Below are 16397 nucleotides of genomic sequence, written 5' to 3'. Positions count from 1 at the left end.
ATGGTACTATGTCGGAGCCGTATAACTATTTCGTTGAGGCCACAAGTTTAAAAGCGCACATGAATTTCGTGTCCACATTGTCATTTCTGGTTTCTCTTATCTTATGGTTTCACGATCTAAGTGTTTTTTTAATTGTTTGTCACCCCATAATCCCTTTTGCGATTTTGACGCACACGAGACGAATCGGGGTCTAACCCCGCCTCAAACAAACCAAGGAATTAGGTTTCCAGTATGTCAGCTTATGCCCCTAACTAAGCTACGTTGTGAAAATTTTCTGTCCACAACCCTCCTCACACAAAAGATCCCAATATATTGCTTGACTGGGTTTCAGACAGTCTCGGGGACAAATTTATCCATCAACAGAACTATCCACCAAGTACAGAAAAGTCAATAAATTCTCGATGGGATTCAAACTCACAACCTTCAGTGCCTATTCACCTGGCAAAGACAACGCTCTCCTTTCACAAAAAAACACACACATTTGGATGCTGCTACAGAAATGGCGCACGTTTAATTAACCTCAGGTCCGGTTTGGTTTCAACTTCTTAGCAAAACTTTTGTAAATAAACTATCGCAAATTTGCTTCCTTGTCAGCATAAACCTATTGAAAACCGCATAACGAGCCATAAATTCAAAGATATGAAAATTGACTCTTTACAAAAGAGATCTCGTTTACAAAAGTCAACGTGAATGTCAAAGCATCCGAACGCAAACATACACAATAAATACAACTATATTTTCTTCAGGTAATCTTGATATAGAAGCATACACTTTTACCACGTGTGGTGCACAATAAGAAGATGTCAAAAAAGATCGAAAGTAGCAGAAGCCGCCGCAAGGCGCAAACGACCCTTGAGACATATTTCTTGCTGGCAGCAGAAAAGGGTGACGTACAGCTCATGGAGGAAACAATGGAACTACTGAAAGTCGACGGTAGTGCTGAAGATCTGAATTTTATGAATAAACACGACAAAACGGCTTTACAGCTTGCAATAGAATATGGTCATAAAGGTAAAACGTCCGAAGAATTTGCTTTTTTTATTGACAGTTGTGATTTATTTCACTCTTTTGTCCAAGCTAATACCAACACTGAAATATCACCTGTAGCTTTACTAATATTTGCGTGTAATTGGTCGCCGGATATGAACGTTATTCATTTTAATTTTACACAAAACTTAATATCTTACACACGTTTTTGAGATTTAAGTTAAGTATCTTAGTTATTGACCAGTGTACTTGTCTCACATGCCTTTCCGTTTTCTGGTGCCAGCTATAATTGACCTTTTGTTGCAACATAACGTGGATGTTGGTGATTGTTTGCTGTACGCAGTTGACAACGATTATCTTGATGCGGTAGAGACGTTACTGGGAGATGCTGTAGATAAGGTAGATAAATAAATGAAAATCGACAAAATATTTTTTATAGCGAAGGGATGATGATCAGATAAATTTTACCTTCTGCTGGTAAAGTTTGTGTTAAGCATTCAAAATCTGTGCTTGCCTTTGGAAGTATGTATACTTCAAGCACAATAGTGACTGATGATAATGACTTGAAATATGATGAATTGAGTGTGTTCTGAGAAAACCTGAGAATTGATTGTTGACCCCGCACCAATTTCAACATACTGTGTATATATGACGGAGGAATAACATTATCTTTAAAATCTTCTTCATTGTCCTAGAAACAAGATCTCGATGAAAGAGGATTTCCTAAGATTGTCAACAAGCCTGTCGAAAGAGATAATGAAGATTTCCAGAATGATATGTGTCCGATGGTACTGGCAGCTCATCGTAATCACTATGAAATTATACAGGTAAAACTTACGCTGAGAGACATAACATAGAAGTGCATTTGCTGAAAAGTTAATGAAGTCGACGAAAAGCCGAATTCCCATTTAGTTATTCAAAAGAAAATTTGTCTTTACTTACAGCGAAGGTATCTTTCTCCTGGTGTGACACTATACTTTCATTACAAAAAAATACGAAAGCACCAACAAAGTCTTTCGACGAAATAGGCGTTTTTTAAAAGGAGACACATAAGTGGTGCAATGGCGTCTCGAGTTTAGTATGATCACTAGTTTTTCGATCCAAAAATCACATTGCATGCATACATCTGTAGTTTCCATCTATTCTTTATGGTAAATTTATGCTTCAAGTGTTCACATTTAATAAAAAATGATCTTTTTTGTATCCGCGTGATTCTTGAAGACACTATTAAGGTACGGTGCGCATGATATCATATTAAATGAAAGGGAATTTCAGTCCGATGATATCGAATGGCAGACTGAAAAACACACTGTGGAGCGGTCCCTTGGTTTACTTAACTTCTACAAAGCAATTAGCAGCCCCGCCTACATTGCAATAACAGAACTGAATAAATCTACCAACTCTGACAAGTCTGGCGACAAGAAAGATATTCAAAATGACCAATCTGCTGATAAAGACGTCGATAAAACCGACAAGGCTTCATTTGAAGATGGCGTGATTGACCCACAGAACGTTTGTGATCCATTTGGAAAGGCCTTTGAGGTAACTTTAGTTTGACAAATAAAAGCAATATTAACGTACACTGGAATCCCATAGCCACGTTACATAGAAAGGTAAGGCATGGATGGAGGGAGCGGTGATGTGATCTGTGGAATGGTTGGTTAGAGGAAAGAAAGAAAATAGTTTGACCATGTGTAAGCGACTACATAGATGACGGATCAGGGTTTAGTAGACAGATTGATGGACAGATTGATGGAAGTATGTATGCAGGGATAGAAGGATGGATGGATAGATGGATAGATAGATAGATGGATTGATGGATAGATAGATAGATAGATGGATGCATGCATGCATGCATGCATGGATGTATGGATACAAGCATAGATAAACTGACAGACAGACAATGGGAAATTAAGATAAAGTTCTTTTTCCAATTAAAATCAGCTTTCATCAACTTTGAAAGAAATGAGTGAGACGGAATACGAATTCAGCAAAGACTACTTAGAACTATCCGAACAATGTGAAGACTTTGCTGCTGATCTCCTCGGACAGACACGTCACACTAAGGATGAGTTACATACTGTTCTGGCGCACGATTCACAATGGAAGACGGAAGATATCATCAGTGGAGATCGACCATCCAAAGTTATATACGCTGTCGAAAAGGAACAGAAAAAGGTGAAGAGAATCTTTTTTTAGATATGCTTCGTTTATGTTTTAAGATCAAAAATTTAATCCGTGGTCACCAGGATAAATTTATCTACTGTGCCTTTGATGGCTATCTTCTTTGAGTTTTATATCTATGGTCCTATTATTTTACTTGATTTGTGTCCCATTGTTTAATCTTATTGCCTCTTCCATTCGCTTGTTTCAGTTTGTCGCTCATCCTCACTGTCAGCAGGAGTTGATTACTCGATGGTACGGAAATGGTTCTCTTCAACACTGGCGAGACAAGACAACATCACGCAACGTCGTCATATCCATGACAATCATGCTATTCTTTCCAATACTTAGCCTGCTTTATTATTTTGTGCCCTTCGGAAGAGTCAAAAGATTCATGAGAACGCCGTAAGTGCTATAGTTTTATACAGTATGTGGTATGAGGACTTTGTTCTTCAAGTTTGTTTCGGTGTTACTAATTAGAGTGCTAGCGTCCCACCTTCTACAGAGCATAAGCATAGTCAGCAACCGTACCATTGATCTAAACCGTTTCCATGAATCAGTCGTTAGTCCAATGCAATCGACATACAAACCAAGTATGTTGTTGCTATGTGATGTCTGAGAGTGATTAATAGACCAACGTTAAAAATTATCGCTCCTCTAAACAGAAGATCCGGATAATCAAAAATTACCTATTAAATTGATCGTACAGCCCCTACGATAAGGTCCTGTATCGGTTTACACAGCAATGTGAAGTTATTCACAAAACATTGGGACGAGCGTTCGATTACACCGTAAACCGAAATGATCGTCCGAGGCGCGTTGCGGTCGCGTTGAAGACTTCGTCACAATTACAGGATTTTGTGGTCCACTGATATGGAAACTTACTGTACGATGAAACGCCATAATATAATAGGAATATAGACATAGGTGTGAGAATTACTTTTGCATGGTAGCGTTTATTTAAAAAAATATGTTGCATATACATGCCAAACAGCATTCCTCTGTATCCAAATACCCCTAACATAACACTATTTCCACACAGATACGTCAAGTTTCTGATGCACACGGCGTCATACGTGTTTTTCCTCATACTGCTACTGATGTCAACTGTTGACTTTAGTACTCTTGGCATTGGTAATTACGTTCATCGTTTAATTATCCAGCAACTAGAAAATCAACAACGCGGTCCTCCGTTCTCGGTACTCGAAAAACTTATCTTCATATGGATTCTGGGTAAGAATACATCACTTTGTCACATCAGTCGGCACTAGTTTTGATAAGGTGAAAATAAAATATGTTCCAGATGTCCGTATACATAGTTTTATAACACTGACATTTCCAAATATGTTGCTAGGTTTAGAAAAATTTGCGAATTCTCATGAATGAAATGAGAATACATAGGTTGGCCAAGCACTGTCGTAAATTATGAACTCACACACGTTATTATCGATATAGTGTATTTCTTGACAGTTAGCCATTTCATTACGATATGTAAGGTTGGCCACATGCATGCAAATATTGTTTATTATTTATCGATAAATTTCCAGTGTATATATAATTCTTCTTCCGACTAGCGATGACATGGCGGGAGATTAAAGAGCTGTGGAATGAAGGACTAAGTTCTTACATAAATGATCCCTGGAACTGGATTGATTGGGTTCAGTTGCTTCTGTATTGGTGCTGGGTGGCATTCAGAGTGTGGGCCATTGTCGAGGTAAGACTGACGATGAATCTGCTAAAGGTGTTTTTAAAACTTTAATTTGACTTTCGTCAGACGCATTTGCAAAGGCCTCTTTGGTCGTCCGAACTAACAGTCATTGTTAACCTTCACGTTCAAGCATTTGGAAATCAAAAATATAAGTCAGTAAATATTTGGACTTGAACCTTTCCAATGTCAGTTTCCAATGCCGTCGATGTATTGCCATACAATCAGCTTTTTCCTCACTTTCAAACTAATTAACAAAGATGAGAATCTAGTTGAGTTGTTTCACGATTGTTTTATTGGCCAGTATTACTATATTCAATGCGTTGACTTCATATATCTTTACATATCGGGGTTTACTAATTGTGACTAAAATATTCATTTTTTTTAAATCAATAAAATGACATCATGCATTTGGAAAATACCCCCTGTATCTTTGTGTAGTTCTATGCTGTCAGCCACCAATTTATCGATTAACGATAGTGATATTGTATGAAAATGAAGCTGTAACATACATGGATTAAAGTCAGTATTTCTCAACATATACATCACACATATTGCAGCATTTTATCAATTTGGAATTTAGGATGAAATAATTTTCCTCTGTTACGAATTTTGCAGGTCGCGTTAGAGAGGAATGAACAAGACATGAATGAAACAATCCCGGCAACAGCTTATTCAAGTCATATGGAAAGTCACCTAGTAACTAAAATACAGCGATTTAACAACAGCGACGACTTTATCATGCTTGCTTACTATGATTCAGATAATCAGACTGAGAACAGCAACATTACTTACTTGAATTATGAAGCGGAATTATTTCTTAACTCGACCACTTCGCCGACTAATGACACGACGAACACGTCAACTAGCGGCCACATGACAACAGAATATCAGTCTACAAACGATGCAGCCACAACTATGCAACAACACACAACACAGACTACAAAGCAACAGTCAACTCAATACAGAACTACAATTCATACTTCTCCAGAACACACAACACCACACGAAACTACATTTCATATGACTTCTCCCGAACACACAACACCACACAGAACTACAATGCATACGACAACTCCCGAACACACAACACCACGCAGAACTACATTTCATACGACAACTCCCGAACACACAACACCAAACGAAACTACATTTCATACGACTACTCCCGAGCATACAACACAACACGAAACTACATTTCATATGACTACTCCCGAACACACAACACCACGCAGAACTACATTTCATACGACTACTCCCGAACACACAACACCAAACGAAACTACCTATCACACGACAACTCCCGAACACACAACATCACACAGAACTACAATTCACACTACTCCAAAACCCTCAACACGACACAGAACTACGATTCATAGGACACCACACGACACCACTACCCGTACAACTGTAACCCCACGAAGAACAACTCCTCCCTCTTATCCCCTGTCACCTGTTGTCAAAGAGATCCTCGACCATGTATCAGACGAACACGTTAATACCCGTATACATGCAAAGGTATTAGCATACAATGTCACTGGCATGGTGCTCAGCAACATTTCCCAAATAATTCAAGAGATAGAATTTCCAAGTGAATGCGAGGAATCGTTGGCAAACGTGTCACAGGCTCTCGATGACCTTGCCAGCGAAATCTATTACTGGTTGCCAACAGAACGTCCTACCATCCCTGACGATGTGGAACCAACTGACTCAGAGTACGATGACATATCTTATTCGTCTCCTCGAAGTGAATGGGATTCATTGGAACCAACACTGTTAGCAGACTGTGTCCTGGCATGTGCCACCGTCATCAGTGTCATCAGATTTCTACGTGTGATGGTAATTAACGAACAAGTTGGCCCCATGCAGATATCCTTCAGTAAGATGATCACTGATGTAATTCTCTTCTTGGTCATGTTCAGTGTCTTGTGGGTTGCATTTGCACTTGGCATGACTCAAATCTACTGGTCCTATGCAGCTGACGAGGAGATCACGTGTCTGAGGGAAGGTGGATCACAGAGCGAATGTAGCAATCAGCCATATGGAAAGTAAGTATTGGCATGATTTTAATCGATTTTATGTCTCCCAGCAGTGTATAAGTAGACTAAACCACCACCTTATCCAAAGCTATCACCACTACCTTATCCAAAGCTACCATCAAATGTTTGATGGACAGTGATTTCCTAAAATGATTTTAACGCAATTGTGTTCGTTGTGTAAGTGTCGTGTATTGAAGTGTATTGAAACAATCTTAAAGACGGTTAATTCATCTGTCCGTGAATTTTTACTTGGATATTTGAACTACCCGACGATATAATGTCGGAAAGTGCGAGCATTAGTGATTTGTACTTGAATTAAATTCATGTTTGCAACGTTCTATACATTGGTGTCTGTAACTTTCAAATTGCTTCCCCGAGACACCTATAAAACTTCTCTTGGTGGTTCAATCCATCTGTGTTTACATCTTCCTGTCGGCTGGTTATTTCTTTGCAACCATGTTGTATTCTTTGCAGTTTGTTGAATTCTATGGCTACTTTATTTTGGTCACTCTTTGGTCTTGTTGAACTTGACACTCTGGAAGTGGAACCCGACCACTCGTCAACCGAGTTCTTTGGCGAACTTCTCTACGCACTCTTCCAACTGACAGCAGTAATTATATTATTGAATCTGCTCATTGCTTTCATGGGTACCACGTATGACAATGTCTCGGTATGTACCAGGATATATGTATTATTTACCTGTTTAGAGTGGAAGTTTTGCATACGTTGTGTCTCTTTAATGTTTCAAATTTGGACCGATACAATTGAATGTAAACCTATTCTTCATCATCAGAAGTGTTCAACAACTTGCTATTTGTTTTTTTAAGTCTTAGACATTTTCAGTCTGGCAACGGACTGAGTAAAACTATTAAACTACATCTGCCTGCCGCCCAGAGATAAAAGAAAGGCGTGAGAAAACTAATAGCCGATATACAGAGGTCACAATACTTCAGTTATGGGTTTACTCTTGTATTATCATTTATCCAATCCTAATATCATTTATATTGTCATGAAACCAATGACAATACAAAGCCCAATCGCTTAATTTCAGCTTTATTTTGTTTATTGAAACAGGAGAATAGCGACGTCGAATGGAAATTCTACCGCTCTCAGTTGTGGATGGCGTTTTTTAGACGAGGTGCTACATTGCCACCCCCATTCAATATTATTCCAAGCCCTAAATCCATTGTAAGATTTTGCTGCTTTATATATTATAATATTCTTTGTCGTAAGCGAGGACAAATGCGAAAAAAGGTAAGAGGAATTGAAGTTTTTGTGCTAGCAACTACCTCTGCAACTCGTCTGCAAGTTTCGTCTTTTTCCACCAAAACTTTTTTCTTGGAAAATTGGTGTCGTGTTATACGGATGCTCGAAATCCAAATAGCAATAATATGAACTTTTTTACTGCAGCTGATCTTGCCGAACAAAAGGGGAGACAATTCAAAACATCGTTGTAGAATTTGTTCACTCACATTTACATGATTGCGTCAACAGAAGACTACGATATTCTCACAACTAGACAAGAAAATCTTATTAATATGATTACAATGTCTGAATTTGTATCATCGTTGCGTTATCAACGTTGGGAAAATGTAGATATTTGTATAAAATTGGAGAACTTGCAACAATCCTATGCATCATTACATTCATTATCTGCTCAAACCATAAATACAGAATTCACACATTTTTGTTCGCAGAAACAAACGGCTAAGATAATTGCAAAACATGAAGACTACATGGCAAGTATGATTGAATACGTTATGTGATATGCATGTATATTGAGTTCATGAAGTTTTTACATCAATGACCCAGGCCACAAATTTAGACGGATTGTTACGAGAACTTTTAATAATACAGCTGTACAGACACCACAGGTCAAAGTATGTAGTTGTAAAAACATATCTCCAAAATTTCTGCTAGGGAATTGTCTGCAATCAGCACTTCTCTCTGAACCATTTTTCACGGGGATATATATTGTCACTTTGTCTTTGAGAAGCATTTCTCTGCACCATTCGTCTCGAAGGTGTCTCACATTGCAATGTCTGTCACTGTCGTCTGTCAGAAAAGAACCACTCATCATGTTTGTAGTAAAACCCTTTCTGCATTTTTCTCACAATACCATATATCTCGTCAGCAAGACATTCAGCGCAATATCTGTCAACACCATGTATTAATATATCATATATTTAAACGTTCTAAACACAATACATATGATCATTATTTCGAATGGCATCCGAACGCCGCATCTCGTTCTCCACCCTCCCTGCCTATCCCACTAGCTTCTGACTCTTTTTGTCCTGTTTTGGTGTCTGTAGAATCCGTATCTTGATACGCCTATGGTGATCGTATTTGGCTTATAGCCGGTCAACGTTGCAATAATTGTTTACCTTGACCTCCCCAACACAAAGTTGTGTTTTATTACAAATACAAAACCATTTAATACAACGTAGCCTATTGATTCTTTACCCAAAGACAACCCCTACAGATGAATCTTTCCCTAACCTAGCGAGTCCTTTATATGTGCCATAAAGCAGTCGACGCCCTCCATCGAACTTCAGTCTAGATTCTGTAGCCTTCTGCTCACAGTGCTGTGGTCTGCTGACGAATTGTTACTACTTCGAAAGACGATAACACAAGATACATTTTCAGCTTGCTGTTTTGATATAGAAAGAGCTAAGACCTTTTGTATCTGTTTTTTCTGAAGTGTCGAGAAAGTAGGTTTCTGCTTTCATTGTTTCCGTCTACAAGTTTTTGTCGTATGGTCCACGAGGCCAGAGTTGGCATTGTCTCTTTGTCTGTGCGAGCATGTGGGTTGAATTGTCCGGTTTTTTTTCACTTATATTTTCTCATGGCTTCTGATCTGGTTTTTCAGTCTTCTGTGCCTCCTGGGTGAGGTTTGGATTCGTTTTGGATTTGTCTCGTATTGCAGAGTTGAGAATTTGTTAGATCGCCAATGTGAGTTAGCTAGGGAAGCCTCTGCTATGTCAGGAGTTAGCGCGGATTCTTGGCACTCCAGAGTCGGGTAAAACTTCGGTTTTTGTCCCCGTTCACTTGCCTGTTTCGTCACTGTCTCGTACTTCGAGATTTGTGAACAAGGAACGTAGCAAGTGTGGCGGGTCCTAGTGGGCCTGCTATCTAGGAGTTGTCGGATTCCCGTTTGGCTGGTGTGGGATCTACCTTTGTTTTGGCTTTATCTTCAGCTGTCCCTTTTCTGCCCCCGCATTTGGTCAGTCATGTCAGGCGAGGGTGGGAGGTTGGATGATGGTCTGGTTTATACTGTGGCTGGTAGTCTGGTTTGCTAACAGCAGGGACTGAGTTTTCCTTTCATAAGCCTCGGCTAGGGTTTCTCTGGACTCCCAATACCCCAGGTTTTTTCTCATATGGTCCAGCTGTATCCTGACCACATCCTTTGCAATGGTCTCTACCAGCAGAGGTACCTAGACATGTTCCTATGCCTTACCGAGAGCCTCTGGATATGATGCAGGTAGGTATCATCCTCATCCACAAATCTCTCATAGTTTTAGGCCTTCATTCTTCATTCTGCAGGGGCGACAGTAACTCGGCCAGAGTTTTCTCTTGACGATGAGGGTAGGCTTGATTTCACTGCCTTCATAGTACCAGAGGGGGGTCAACTTCAGTATTTTGCCCACCAGTTGAGTCAAATTACCTAAGACCCAGCAGTCCTGGATATTGTGTCCCACAGGGTTCAGTTGTACTTTTGTGGTGACAGGCCTCCGCTTGTCTGACCACATTTCCAGAATTTTGCTCCATCCCCTCCTCTAGACTTATGGAGGTGGTCAATACCCTCTTGGTAACAAGGTGTTATTCAGGCACTGCATTCGATGATGGGTTTTACAGCCATTTCCCCCTGATTCCCAAGGAACTGGTTACCCGGAGACCCATGTTAGACCTCAGCCATCTGAATTCTTACATCAGAGTAGATACTTTCCGCATAGAGAGGATGAGTTTGGTCAGGCGGTCCCTCCAGCAGGGGGAGTGGGCTACCACGATAGATCTGAAGGATGCTTATGCAATCTACCTATTCATCCGGAGTCCAGCCATTACCGCCTGTTTGTGGTAGGTTTTCAAGTGCACCAGTTTGTAGCTATTCCATTCGGTCTAGCTATTTTCACTCGTGTGATAGTGCTCAGATGGCATACCTGCATGGGTTGTCAATCTTGGTAAATCCGTACGTAGGCAATTGGCTGATTAGTGCGATCTCACATCAAGTGGCTCTGTACTCTACTCAAGTTACCTTGGTGACAGCCGTAGACTACGGTTTGATTCCCAGGGTGGACAAATCATTCTTACTTCGTGCACAATGCATCCACTTCATAGGTGTGTAACTGGATCTACAAAGAGGTTTGGTTTTTCGTACGATGCAAAATCTCCTCAAAGTGAAGGGTCTTATTCTCCGTGTGTGTGCAGCGACGCACATTTCAGCCAAAGGCTTTATCAGTCTCTTGGGGTTGATGAGTTTTGTAAATCATCTCATACCCCTGGGCAGGCTTCATCTGGGACCTATTCAGATTGATCTTCTACCCCTGTGGAGGCCATCGACATGGCCTGTGTTTAGTTAGATTTAGTCAGAGTCGGACCTTCTCTTCAGTGGTGGCTATCCAGGGACAATACACTTCAAGGGGCGAAGTTGTGTTCTCTGGTAGCCAGTGTCACAGCTATATCCTTTCTATAGGATTGGGCGCGAATCTTGACAATCAAATTATTTCATGTTTGTGGACCGGCGATCAAGCTGCCTGTCATATCATTTGGTTCGAAAAGATGGCAGTATTTTTGGCCCCGAAGTATATTTGCACTTGCATTTCCATCAAAGTGGTGATGATTTGCTCCGACAATTCTACAGTGATGGTGTACTTCAACAATCACGACAGCACTCAGTCTACTACACTGTGTTACCGAGTTTGAGACATATGGAAGTTTTGCCAACTTCACAATGTGTGGCTAGAGGGGCTTCATATTCCATATGTTTGCAACACTTTGGCAGATGCTCTATCCAGGGGTCATTTTCTTCCCCTGGAGTGTAAGTTACATCAGCCCATAATGGATCATATTTGTGCCCTTTTGGGACAGATCTCGTATAGACCGGTCTTCTACTTGTAAGAATCGCAAGCTGCAGGTCTTTGCAACCCTGGCGGAGTTTTGCAAAGAGCTCAGTGTAAGCTGGGTGGAGATCTTCGCCAATATGTTCCCCGATACCTGTATCAGGGAGAGTGCTGGCCAAGATAGTGGCCGATCAATGTAAAGCCATTCTCATAGCCCCGTTTTGGCCTACAAGTTGGTTTCCCATGCTACTCAAACTGTCCAGTCTGACACCATTGGTTCTGCCTCGTCAAGCACTCAGGCCATTTTCACCGGTGCATTATGAAGTAAGTTCATCGCCTGGGTGTTATCAAGCAAAACTTGTGTCAGCGAGGTTTTTCTTCGGAAGCAGATTCTCGTGTTGCTAGACAGTGTAAGCCTTCTACTTCAAAGTCATATGAGTCAAAGTGATGTGCCTACTGTATTGGTGCGAGGCTAGGTCGATTAATTCTTGCACACCTATGCCTCCTCATTCAGCATACTTCTTGCTGTTTCTGTTTCATTAGAAGGCGGCTGTGGTTTCCACTATAATAATGCCTACAGAGTAGCGATCGGTAACACCCTTCTTCTTTTGGGATTAGAAGTGGTTACTTTCCATCAGTCGCTCTCATGCTGGATTGAAAATTTGTCTTTGACGAGACCGATTACACGGTCTAGTTCCTCAGTGGAGTTTGTCATTGGTACTAAATGCATTCTTGCTGTCCGTTCGAACCTTTATGATCGGTGGAATTTAAATTTCTCATTGTTAAGACAGCCTTTCTGCTAATCGGGGCTACAGCAGGCACGAGTAATTAATTTCATGCTTTGTCGTTCCTCCCTCTGCATTGTAAATTTCTGCTGAGAGGTCACATTGTTGACTAACCCCAACTGCGGCTATGTTGTATTAAATGGTTTTGTATTATTTAACAGAAATGAAAAATCACACCAAGATTTTAGTTTCTGTACATAATACTTACCATTTAGTACAACTGTACTCCCGCCCTCATGTTGGTTCATTCCATTTTGGTTTTAAAAAATGTAATAGACTTACTCTTTTGAGGGCAAGCTGGGAACGCTGTGTTCACGCTGTGGGAAGTCAACAGAGCTAATGACAGAAGTTAAGCTTAGGGCGTCGACTGCCTTATAGTGTACATAAAGGACCCCCCAGATGAGGGAAAGATTCATCTGTAGGGTACGTCTTTGGGTAAAGAAACAACAGGCTATGTTTTCTTAAATTGTAAGTATTATTTACAGAATCTAAAATCCGGAGGGGGAGGGTCATGTCTCTATGTTTATATTGTATTAATAAGCATCATTTAAATTTCTTTATACAATTCGGGACACTGAAAACCATTATAGTGGCATAATAATGTTCGTCGTTTCAATGGCTACATTATTTTCGCAGAAAGTATGCAAGTTTTTAGTGCAGCGATATTTTACAGCTTCCAAAACAACCCGGGAAGATGAAACCATTTCCCCTAATGATTTGATGGTAGTGAAGCAAGATATCTCAACCTTTAGGTACGTTTATTACTCATCTTAACGCAGCAAAGATCGGATAGCTTAACTGGTTTTTTAAAGGTATCCTAGTATCATGAACTTTACCTTAAGATTTATGACAAGGAATGCTACAGTACTAGGCATTTAAAGTGACGGTACTTTTCCGAGCACAACAAATCGATGAGAAAAAAGTTCGATGCTCAATGAGAAATTTAACCAGTGTGAGACACATGGTAGACAAAGTCTGCTTCTTAACAAGTGGTTTTTCATCTTTAATCGGAGAAGCAGTCAGTTTACTGTAATATGCGATAGTCAGACATCAAGACTTAAAAAAGGATACTTTCATCGATATACTTCATTTCCATGCATTCTGGGTCATATGCATGGAGTTCTCTGTCCTAGCTTAATACGTTATGACTATTAAAAAGTCTGCTGTCGTATGTGCAAAGTCTTTGTGGCAGTGATTCAGTAAGTGAATGACTTTTACGTCACTAAGATATAATCTTTTTCTCAGAGAAAATGACAAAACTATACTTTTCCTATCAGCAATAGTAAATCACATACCGTTATTCTCATAGATTTGAAACGTATGGCATGATGCAGAAACTTGAAGAAGCCATATCCACGACTCAGAAACAGAATGAAAAGGTATACCAACACGTGCAGCTGCTTGAACATGCTGTTATGGCTAGCAAACTCGAAGACAATGAGATGGTTAAGGCACTACATCAGCAACTGATGGAGTCTACTAATCAAAGCGACGAAAAATTCCGTAGCCTTGAAAGACAGTTCTCGGCAAGTCACGATCTCCTCCTCCAGAACCAAACACAGGCAAAGAGAAGCAGCATGGGCAGCAACTTGTTTCGGCAACTTGGCAAGGAGTTAGGAGAGAGACTGGTTAAGAAAAGAGAAGATACGGCTACACTGGTTCAACAAGGGCCACAAATTACAAAAACTGCGGAGAAGACCAAAAAGACTACAACTATCGGTGTTCAGACCGATGACGTCGGATTAACGTACACTTTACCTGTTGCCATCGAAGAAGAACTTATCACGAATGATTCAGATGGTACTGTAAAAGGCGTTGTTAATGAAGGATTTCAAGACGACGAAGGCAACTCTGTAAAAGCAAGAATTACCGAAAGTGAAGCTAAAGCATCCAATAACCTAGAAGGTCAAGATGAAGGTGACGCTGCCGAAGTCCAAGGAGAAACAACAAGTGACATTAACTTTGAAGTCAACAGCTCATTGGCAGGAGAATCTACAAATGATGCATTAACGCGTCGACACATACTTCCCAGACAGCTTAGTACTGAAAGCGAGGCACCATCTCTAGGGTATTCTAGGTCGGATAAACCTGAAAGCCGTCGAGTAAAAAATATAGTAAAATCGATCGATCTTACGGAAGATCCCGCAGCCATAGTTGATGAGGACGAGACTGACATCAGAGATGACATACGCGAAGTCGAAGAAGGTCTTCGCAAAAGCGGCGCTGAATGGACTGTCATACCCTACGATGCTTCAAAAGAATGATGTAAATTGATGTCAAAATTGCTTTGCTGAAATTAACCAATAATCAATCATTTCACTTTTTCAGATCCACAACTTCCAAATGTCAATGTAAAAGACCTTTACTGACGGCGTTTTAATCATCAAAGGTCGGCAAATATGTAGGACAATCACTAGTTTCTCGATTACTACCAGTTAATGATAATTGCGATGCAGAGTTTTGTGTAAAAGTTGAAAAATGCATCGATTCAGATGTTATTTTTGGAAATCCTGTTCCTTTGCATTTTGGAATTAAAATTCAAACTATAACAGTCATCAAATCCAGTAATTTTTCGATTGGATTAGTCCTGTTTCATAAGTCAGGTCCATGACATATGTACCAACATCAGTGATTGGTTCATCTGGTAATTTAAGGTCCATTTACGTTACGCTGATTGGTGGGACCTCATGCGTTAGGTCTCATTACTATGTATTATTCACTTTACAGCTCCCTGATTGGGTAATGTGTAGGTCCGGTCCTCCAGTGTTCACTTCCTTATTATGCAATGTCCCACAGGCTTCCTGGCTACCGCTAAAGTAATACGTTATTCGTGATGTTCACAGATCGGCCGAAAGTTACAACGAGAAATGCCCGACAAACCTTCATGCGTTAAATTTCCATGTTTTTACTTATCCCTGTCCCTTTATGCATTAAGTAGACTCGGTTCAAGTCTGTGATTTGTTAATCTTTGAGTGGAGTGAACGCAACGATATGTATTTTGCTTTCATGTGAAAAGCGCGTGAGTGGAGTGGACGCGATGAGTCGGGTGAACGCTATACAGGGGAGTTTCACCCGGAGGTGAATCCGGCAGAAACTAACTCACTATACTGCGCAGACTCAAAGGTAGCGCATTCAATCGCCGGGAAAACCTTGCCTGGGCTACCAAATTCCAATAGTTTTTGTACGAAATTGGAGAGACACAAGAGCAACTATTATAAATGATTTTATTTTTTTTGAAATTCATCGACTTGAACCAAATCTAGCATTACAGGCATGTTGGCTCTTTGTTTTCCAATCGTTGGTTACGTACAAAGTTCACGCATTTCATTTTCATTGGGGCATGTGAATGACAAGAGGAAACAATAGAGCTTCAAGGCATTACGTAACAAAAATTACGCAACGGTTTCAGACGTCAGTAGCTCATTTCAACCTTGGATCCATGTTTCAACCAACTCGTGCAGGGAAAAGGACAAAATTTCTCCTGACAATATATATATTTAATTCATGTATAATTCACAGTATCACATAAAATGCCATGAATAGTGAAGGAACTCTCGAACAAGGTCAAATCTAACTAGATATTTTGACAAATACTCGGCATGAGTACCTTTCTTCATACACTGGGATCGAGCTGCGACCACGTGCAGGCATCATC

At 40.3% G+C, this 16397-nt stretch overlaps 2 protein-coding genes across 2 annotated transcripts; both read left to right on the top strand.

Moving 5' to 3' along the window:
- Positions 1-800: 800 nt before the first annotated feature.
- LOC139139457 (short transient receptor potential channel 4-like) lies at positions 801-12157 on the top strand. The gene is made up of 16 exons (XM_070708372.1): positions 801-1011; positions 1331-1386; positions 1683-1814; positions 2209-2529; positions 2932-3165; positions 3362-3555; positions 4193-4383; positions 4725-4864; positions 5474-6906; positions 7372-7567; positions 7972-8151; positions 8595-8640; positions 10326-10381; positions 10778-10974; positions 11236-11259; positions 11986-12157. The coding sequence occupies exons 1-16, from the start codon at positions 801-803 to the stop codon at positions 12155-12157; spliced, it is 3783 nt and encodes a 1260-aa protein (XP_070564473.1).
- A 1226-nt stretch (positions 12158-13383) lies between these two features.
- On the top strand, positions 13384-15342 carry LOC139137868 (uncharacterized). The gene is made up of 2 exons (XM_070706141.1): positions 13384-13494; positions 14052-15342. The coding sequence occupies exons 1-2, from the start codon at positions 13463-13465 to the stop codon at positions 15004-15006; spliced, it is 987 nt and encodes a 328-aa protein (XP_070562242.1). The 5' UTR covers positions 13384-13462; the 3' UTR covers positions 15007-15342.
- The last annotated feature ends 1055 nt before the right edge of the window (positions 15343-16397 follow it).

The sequence above is a fragment of the Ptychodera flava genome, chromosome 8, assembly GCF_041260155.1.
Source record: "Ptychodera flava strain L36383 chromosome 8, AS_Pfla_20210202, whole genome shotgun sequence".
NCBI lineage: Eukaryota > Metazoa > Hemichordata > Enteropneusta > Ptychoderidae > Ptychodera > Ptychodera flava.
This window is presented reverse-complemented; position numbering and strand designations above follow the sequence as displayed.